The 9,168-nt window shown below is 44.5% G+C and overlaps 2 protein-coding genes across 2 annotated transcripts in view; one reads left to right on the forward strand and one right to left on the reverse strand.

Annotated features, from left to right (window-relative positions):
* The window catches only part of LOC119413100 (SEC14-like protein 2), a 36,381-nt gene extending 35,683 nt beyond the window's left edge, over positions 1–698 (reverse strand). The window contains exon 1 of the mRNA XM_037680111.1: positions 480–698. Coding sequence (XP_037536039.1) covers positions 480–533 — 54 coding nt within the window. The 5' untranslated portion in view covers positions 534–698. The remainder of the gene's footprint in view (positions 1–479) is intronic.
* A 3,941-nt stretch (positions 699–4,639) lies between these two features.
* Positions 4,640–9,168, forward strand: part of rnf215 (ring finger protein 215) — a 16,694-nt gene continuing 12,165 nt past the window's right edge. The window contains exons 1-4 of the mRNA XM_037679972.1: positions 4,640–4,840; positions 7,553–7,696; positions 8,423–8,494; positions 8,574–8,659. Of these exons, the coding sequence (XP_037535900.1) occupies positions 4,640–4,840; positions 7,553–7,696; positions 8,423–8,494; positions 8,574–8,659 (503 nt within the window). The remainder of the gene's footprint in view (positions 4,841–7,552; positions 7,697–8,422; positions 8,495–8,573; positions 8,660–9,168) is intronic.

Raw genomic sequence — 9,168 nt, forward strand, 5'->3', positions numbered from 1 at the left:
GTTATTACTCTAATCATTTACAGGTTATGAACTGGTTATTACTCTAAGTGAAGTTCCCACGTGCAGCAGAGTTCGGTGGACTTACAGTAAAACTTGGAATCATAATTAGATTTTTATTTAATATTTGTTCACTTCTCCTTGTGTTGCATGTCAGGCTGCTCTCGTGCTCAACTTGGTTTAGTTGGAGAAAAGCAGAAGTGAGTCTTGTTGGACGGTGGAGCTTCAACATTAAAACCCATTTGACTCCTTGTCCTGTTGAAGGCGAACATCTGTTTCCTGCTAACTTTTATAAATCTTCATCTTCTGTGTCCTTGGCTCGTGCGCATTATATTTGAAACACTCGGTTATAAATGGTTTTAGTAAGGTGTGCTGGTCTATTGAAGTGAAAGCAAAGTAAATGTTGAGAAGCGGTGGTTCCTGAGAACCTTTCCACCAGAATCAACCTGCGCAGGTGAGCACCACAACCATCACGCGCTTACTTGCTGCAGAACTTCCGCCTGGTTCGGGCTCAGCTCTCCGACTCTTCCGCTCATGTTCGCGCCGTGACGCCGACACTTCCACTCTGGTTTCCGGACGGACCGGCCTCCGGCGGGGTGCCGCTTGTTGTGACGCCGCCCTGTGATGCTCCTGCCCGGCCTCAGTTTCCTCGCAGCCCCCGCCCCCCCGGACTGTGGCTGCCTACAGGTGCGACAGGAATAACTGCCGCGGCGCGCGCACGAGACCCACTTTAACTGAATGACTCCGCCAAAGATTGAAAACAGACGAAAGATGCTTCACTCTGAGCAGAAAGACGGCGCCAGAACATTCACAACAATCGGAGCTAGAGTCGAAGTATAAACAGTCAGTGGTGGAGAAAGTACTCAAACACTGTACTCAAGTAAAAGTACAAATACACAGACAAAAATGTACTCGAGTAAAAATAGAAGTACCACATTAACGTTTTTACTTAAGTAAATAAGTACTTGCTTTTAAAAAAACAAAGTATTAAAAGTAAAAGTACTTGCTGTATGTATTACATAATGTAATGGTCTACATGTCTTTGAGTCTGCGTACCATATGTATATTTTCTGTAATACATTAATAGTGTCGTTCCATTTTACTGACGGATGCTGCAGATATACATGTTTTTATTGTGTTACTCTGTGACACTGGTCAACCTGGACTTGTGATTCTGTGTCAGAATTTCAGAGATGAGCTGCAGAGTTAAATGTCATTAATCAAAATAAGAAAGAGGAATGATTTTACCTTTGAAAGTTTTTATTCAACACAAATCAAAACCAATGTGTCATTTTAAACTGCAGTAAACACGTTTAAGTAAAAGTTGTCTGATGAACAAAAGGAGCATTAGACAAAGGAACATCTGATCAGTTCAACTCAGTTTGTCATCAACTAGTTAAAATATGTCTAGTCAACCTTGTAATGGGTCAATATTGAACAATATTTTAACTTCCTGACAACATTTTTAAAACTTGGACCAGAGTGTCGAGACACTTGGAGACATCTCTCGTCTCCTAACATCATGAACCGACACATTTTAATGTTGCAGCAAGAAGTTCTTGTTCAAGTTCAGAACAAGTTGGTTTTCAAAGATTTTGGAGTCCAGTCTGGTTCTTGTGGGAGAATCTGTCCTGCTGTACTGAGCCTTTCAATAATCTTTTAATAATCTTTCAATAAGGCCCTGGGTACTGTATCTTCTGGGTGACTTTCCTCAGTGGAATCCATTTTGGGTGTGTTAGTGGCGCTGTGGGTGCGCCCAGTTCAGTGACGTATGAACTTTGTACTAGAATATAGCTCTTCTTGAAGGTGGGTCTAACGTTACCTGCCCACTTTGCAGTGATTCGATGGACCAGCTCCCCTCTCATCATTGGTTACTTTCAAATATACGAACAAATAAAAAAGTTGCGACGTGAATGTACAGTGCCTTGTGAAAGTATTCGTCCCCCTTGAACTTTTCAACCTTTTGCCACATTTCAGGCTTCATACATAAAGATATAAAATTTTAATTTTTTGTGAAGAATCAACAACAAGTGGGACACAATCGTGACGTGGAATGAAATTTATTGGATGTGTCAAACTTTTTTAACAAATAAAAAACTGAAAAGTGGGGCGTACAATATTATTGGGCCCCTTTACTTTCAGAGCAGCAAACTCAGTCCAGAAGTTCAGTGAGGATCTATGAATGATCCAATGTTGTCCCAAATGACTGAGGATGATCAATAGAATCCACCTGTGTGTAATCAAGTCTCTGTATAAATGCACCTGCTCTGTGAGAGTCTCAGGGTTCTGTTCAAAGCGCAGAGAGCATCATGAAGACCAAGGAACACACCAGGCAGGTCCGAGATACTGTTGTGGAGAAGATTAAAGCAGGATTTGGATACAAAAAGATTTCCCAAGCTTTAAACATCCCAAGGAGCACTGTGCAAGCAATCATATTGAAATGGAAGGAGTATCAGACCACTGCAAATCTACCAAGACCCGGCCGTCCCTCTAAACTTTCATCTGGAACAAGGAGAAGACTGATCAGAGATGCAGCCAAGAGGCCCATGATCACTCTGGATGAACTGCAGAGATCTACAGCTGAGGTGGGAGAGTCTGTCCATAGGACAACAATCAGTCGTACTCTGCACAGATCTGGCCTTTATGGAAGAGTGGCAAGAAGAAAGCCGTTTCTCAAAGATATTCATAAAAAGTGTTTAAAGTTTGTCACAAGCACCTGGGAGACACCAAACATGTGGAAGAAGGTGCTCTCGTCACATGAAACCAAAATCCAACTGTTTGGACACAATGCAAAACGATATGTTTGGAGTAAAAGCAACACAGCTCATCACCCTGAACACACCATCCCCACTGTCAAACATGGTGGTGGCAGCATCATGGTTTGGGCCTGCTTTTCGTCAGCAGGGACAGGGAAGATGGTCAGAATTGATGGAAGATGGATGGAGCCAAATACAGGACCATTCTGGAAGAAAACCTGTTTGAGTCTGCAAGAGACCTGAGACTGGGACGGAGATTTATCTTCCAACAAGACAATGATCCAAAACATAAAGACACATCTACAATGGAATGGTTCACAAATAAACATATCCAGGTGTTGGAATGGCCAAGACAAAGTCCAGACCTGAATCCAATCCAGAATCTGTGGAAAGAGCTGAAGACTGCTGTTCACAAACGCTCTCCATCCAACCTCACTGAGCTCCAGCTGTTCTGCAGGAAGAATGGGCAGAACTTCAGTGTCTCATGTTCAAAACTGATGGAGACAAACCCCAAGAGACTTGCAGCTGGAACTGCAGCAAGAGGCGGAGCTACAGTATTAACGCTAGGGGGCCCAATAATACTGCACGCCCCACTTTCAGTTTTTATTTGTTAAAAAAGTTTGACACGTCCAATAAATTTCATTCCACTTCACGATTGTGTCCCACTTGTTGTTGATTCTTCACAAAAAATTAAAATGTTATATCTTTATGTTTGAAGCCTGAAATGTGGCAAAAGGTTGAAAAGTTCAAGGGGCCCAATACTTTCACAAGGCGCTGTAACTTGTAACACAACGCGTTATAGAAAGGTAGTGTAGTAGAAAGTACAGATACTTAATGTAAAATGTAGTGGAGTAAAAGTAAAAAGTACCCATGTTTAACTCTACTTAAGTAAAGTACAGATACGTGAAAAGTGTACTTAACTACAGTAATGAAGTGATTGTACTTAGTTACATCCCACCACTGCAAACAAATAAATGACAAATAAAAATACGTATAAAATATGTAAATTACGTATATATAACTAATACTGTTCATGTTGTGTAATTTACAGAATGACTTAAAATATAACTATTTTCTCCAGCCTTGTGTTTTAACAGTAAAACACATTTCATATAAGATCTATAGGATCAAATCAAACTTTTTTTAACCTAAGTTAGAAATAACTAAATGAATACACATTTGTTTATGAAGCTTTTTTATGATCGAGTCATACGTCTGTTTAAAGTTCAGAGACGATCTTCGTTAGTAACTACTTATCACGCATGCGCACATATATACTAAGGGTCGTAAAACATTTTAAAATATATTTTAGGTACTTTTATGACGTTACCAATAACTGATAGGTTTACTTGTCAATACTGAAAGCAGCACGCGGTTTAGTTTGATGTAACGGTCGGGCAGAGCGGCGGAAGCGCAAACGTTGTGAGTTTTGGTCTTTCGGGGCTCATTCAAACTAAATCTATGAACGTGGAAAGTCTCTTTATTTCTCTCCTCTGACGAGAAGTAAATCCCGGAGTAATTCTACTGGATCAGCTGTCCCGCGTACATAGAGCAGGAAGACCGAAACAAAAAGAAAGTGTAGGAAGATACTTCTCTTGTTGTTAAACTCTTTGTTTCCATGCCGACATTTAAAAAGTTTAGGAAGTTTTGTAAAATGTAACACTTTATCTTAAACTACGGTTATACTGGTATTTAAAACAAAAAATAAAAACTATGTAACCACCTTTTATTAGGATTAAAAGGACGTTTTCCGGTTCCAGCCGGAAGTAGAATCTTTTTCCTGTTTACGTTGTAGAGGTCGCGTGCGAGGCGCACAGCTCCGCGGCGTGTGAACCAATGGACGACAGCTGACCGTGGGTTCGTGGGTTCGGAAGCTGAGCCGGCTCATGGCGGCGGCTCGGTGGGGCCGCCTCGGGATCCCGCTCCTCCTGCTGCCGTGGTCCGGGCTTCTGTTGGCGGCCGAGCAGGTCGCTCTTGTGGAGGTGTTCCTGGACCGGGCCGGGGTCAGCGCCCTGCTCCGGGGGGAGGTGGTGGGATCCAGCGGGGGCAGCAGGAGCCCCGAGGGGCTGCAGGGGGACCTGGTGTTGGTGAGTCCGGACGGAAATGTGAAACAGCATGGAGGGTCAGGCTCGGTTCTTTAAGTCAAAGTTAGTTTCACGTGTGGTGGAACGAAACTGTGTACACAGAGTCCCAGTTACATCCAGCAAAGTACAACTGGTAAAGAAAAGCAGTAACAAGATCGAAGGTATGAACTAAGAATACACTAAACATTAAAGTACAAAAACAATACACGGAACAGCAGCAGCACGAACATGAGTCTGTGTGAGCAGATGAGGACGAATGAACACAGCAGCATGAGATCAGCAGCATGAGATCAGCAGCATGGATAGTCAGCAGGACATATCAACAATTAAGTGGCATTACAGTGATTCTTCTAGTTAGAGATTCATGAGTCTAACAGCCTCAGGGTAGAAGCTGTTCCTCAGTCTAGTGGTTCTACACTTAATGCTCCTCAACCTCCTTCCTGAGGGGAGTGGGGCAAAAAGTGTGTGTGCTGGGTGAGTGTGGTCCTTCATGATGCAGGTGGCCCTCTTCCTGCATCTGGAGGTGTAGATGTCTGTGATGGTGGGGAGACTGACTCCAACATCTTCTGTGCAGCCTTCACCACTCTCTGCAAAGCTTTTCTTTCTGCAGCTGTGCAGCCTCCATGCCACACGTGGATGCTGGAGCACAGGATGCTCTCCACTGCACACCTGTAGAAGGAGGTGAGGACTGAGCTTCCAGACCAGCTCGCCTCAGCCGTCTGAGGAAGTAGAGTCTCTGATGATCTTTCTTCATCAGGCTGGTGGTGTTGTTGCTCCAGCTGAGGTTGTTGTTCAGGTGCACACCCAAGTACTTGTAGCTGGAGACCACTTCCACCGCAGATCCTCTTATGCTCAGGGGGTGTAGGTGTGTTTGTTCTATCTAAAGTCCACAATCATCTCCTTCATCTTCTTCACATTGATGTGAAGGTTATTCTCTCTGCACCAGCTCTCCAGGTGTTCCACCTCCTGCCTGTAGCTGGACTCATCATTGTTTGTTATGCATCCCACCACCGCTGTATCATCTGCAAACTTTACAATGTGACAGCCTGGATGGGTAGCTGCACAATCATACGTGAGCAAACAGGAGGGGGCTCAACACACATCCCTGAGGAGAGCCAGTGCTGAGGGTTATGGTGGAGGAGGAGAGGTTGTGGATCCTCACTAACTGTGGTCTGTTTGTTAAGAAGTCCAGGACCCAGTTGCAAATGGAGGGGCTTAGTCCTAGTGTGGATAGTTTGTCCATCAGGGTTTGGGGGATCATGGTGTTGAAGGCAGACATGAAGTCCACAAAGATCATATGGACGTAAGAGTCCTGCTCCAGGTGGAAGAGAGCAGTGTGGACCACAGAGGAGATGGTGTCCTCTGTTGATCGATTCTTGCAGTATGTGTACTGGTGAGGGTCCTCGTTGATGTTGATGGTTGTTTTGATGTGGGTAGGGTTGGGTACCTTTCTAAAAAAATGTGTACCGGTGTTGGTACCTTCACTTCAGTGTTGGTTCCTGGACGGTTCTTATTTCGGTACCAATTTTATAATTAATATTAATTCTAACAAGAATAAAACAATGTTACACATTACAGTACAAATTGTGAGTTTTATTTTTTAACTTTGGTATTTTTCTATTCCAAGCAGTTTTCTTACATAAACAAATAATTTCCAGTTCAAAGACCAGTTACAAACCAGTGACAGGTCAGTGTCTAATGTTCACTGCTACACTGAGGACCTTTTCACTGAACAGTTCTTCTTCAGAAACATCAACATGTCTGTTTTCTCTGGACACAAACCAGCTGCTTCTGGCTGATGGTGTCTCCAGCAGTAGAACATGTTCACTCTGAGGCTGTGGATGATGATTGTTGCACACACAGATACCTGGTTGTCAGTTTGATGTATTGTCCCTCACATCCCACCAGCAGGTCACTGGATTCACTGAGGTAGGGATGATGCAGACTTCTGCACCTCTGTGTCTCTGCCTGAATCTTCTCTGTGGTTCTCTGGGGTTTAGGGATCTGATCATCTCCCTAACTGAGATGAGAACAAAACATCAACAATAACATGGTTGTGCTCTTATTGATCAAAAACCATTATTATTAACGACCTAACACTCACAGGCTGACTAACGCTGAGGAGGAGGAGGAGGAGGCTGCTCTCCTCTCTCCTTGCAGTCAAACACGGAGCAACTCGTAAATTGAAGCCGTTCGACGACACGCGCTGCACAGTTCACACAACAGACACGTGAACCCGGTGTGTGAACGTCACCAGCACCATAGACATACAGCTGTACAGCAGCTCTATGCAGCTCTGGGTGTAAACACGTAGTCTGCTTGTCATATGTCTGTGTTTTACCTGCCGGCGTGCTGAAACCACGTGACACGTGACAGCCAGTCACAGAAACTCGACACTGAAAGAAGAGGCGTGTTTTCAAACATACATGGACCGGTGCAGTTTGGTCGGTGCCACAAAAGAAGTGAGGTTCAGCACTCAGCCCTAGATGTGGGTCATGATTAGTTTTTCTTTCAGTTCCAGTTGTTGTGATCAGAAACAAATATTTAAAAAAATCTGAATAAAACGGATCATTTTTTACAACAAATAGGAAAACAACTTTATTTAATAGAAAAACTAAATATTCTGATTAACTGTTGTTTATTCAAGTTGTTTGTTTAGTGCAGCAGCAGTGAAAGTTGTTTTCTTTCAGCTCGACTGTTTGCTGACCTCCTCAGGTGGGAGATGAGGAGACGCGGCTGGATGAAGGGAACGATGAAGACGAGTTGAAGGAGCAGGAGGTCTGGATCGGAGTGGTTCCCGTGGAGATGGACGACAGCAAAGCGTCCACCTGGAAGCAGGAGTCCTTCGCTGACGCCGTCGTCAGTAAAGTAAAGCCCCCAGTATACTCCCGCGTACGTACGTACATACGTACATACGTACCCCACAGGGCATGTCCGTGCAAAGCTCACATTTTTACGACCACATACGTGTACGCGGTGTCGCACAATAAACTGCCCAGCGAGGGACTGTTTTGTATGCGACACCAATGTATTAAATTCCCCTTCTTCATCCCTGATCTGGCCTTTTCTTTAGTTTTGTTGCCAAGAGGCAGAGATCTCTTCCTCCTCCGTTGATGCCATGACTGAAATGGAGAGAAATGAAGGAATTTGTCACGAGCGAATTAAACTCAGGTCCAGCGTGGCTGCGGGAGGGTCTGGAGGTTTCCTGGTGGACTGCAGGGCCAGCGCTCCCTGTTTTTTTAGATCGTTTTATTAACAACATATAAACACAGAACACCGCTGCAGCTGAGGCTGCCAGCGCTCGCTTTTTTTCTTTTTTTTTCGACCTGTCAATCAATCCAGTAGGCGTGTCAGCAAATGACCAATCGGTGACCTCAATTTGTCCCGAAGGTAAACGCCCCTTGTCTGTGAAGCTGCTCTGCGGCTGCTCGGGGTGGACGCTGGAGTATCGTATGAGCCCTCTGCGTACAGTACACGCCTACGTACGCGTGAACGGACGTACGCGGCAGTATACTGGAGCCTTTAGATGAACTCGTTGGCTGTGATGACTTCCTGCTGAGCGTTCATCCTGTTCCTCCTCCTCAGATGAAGCGGGCCTTGGTCCTTGGAGCTTCAGCGCTGATCATCCTGGTTCTGAACCAGAACACGGTCAGTGAGGTAAGCCTCGGGTTCTCCATGGTCGCAGCAGGAATGCGGACGAGGTCCGGCCTGAAAGCTGGTTCTGTTTTTGTTGCAGATGGATTTGTCTCAGGTTCTGTCCAAGCCTGTCGTCGTGGTCCAGACGTCTGAGAACGTCACCAAGCTGTTCGGAGCGCTGCTCAGGTACAGAACCGCCTCGTGGTCTCAGGGAGAAGCTTCCTCCACGCTGCAGACCCAAACTTCATGTGGAAGGTCCAAAAGGTTCTGTTTGGTTGTTGAAGCCGTGACTCGGGTTCTGAAGGATTCAACCTGAAAACTACAAACGTTTTATTTTTCCTCCGACTTTAATCTTTTTTCTTTTGTTGGTTCAGTCAAGTTCTGTTTCACCTTCGTCAGAACCAGAACCTGTTCATTAAAAATCAAAACATAAAAGAGTGGCCACAGAACCGGACCAACACACACAACGCTGATTCTAAAACTCTTGACCTTTGAAAGGAGATCAAATTAATTTCTGAACGTTCAGCACCTTCGGCTTGTTGACCACATCAGTGATCAAAATGGTAGCTAAAAGTAGCAGAATGATAGCTTAAAGGAGCAGAATGATAGCTTAAAGGAGCAGAATGATAGCTAAAAGGAGCAGAATGATAGCTAAAAGGAGCAGAATGATAGCTAAAAGGAGCAGAATGATAGCT

Source organism: Nematolebias whitei, chromosome 8 (genome assembly GCF_014905685.2).
Source record: "Nematolebias whitei isolate Nwh7 chromosome 8, NemWhi1, whole genome shotgun sequence".
Classification (NCBI taxonomy): Eukaryota; Metazoa; Chordata; class Actinopteri; order Cyprinodontiformes; family Rivulidae; genus Nematolebias; species Nematolebias whitei.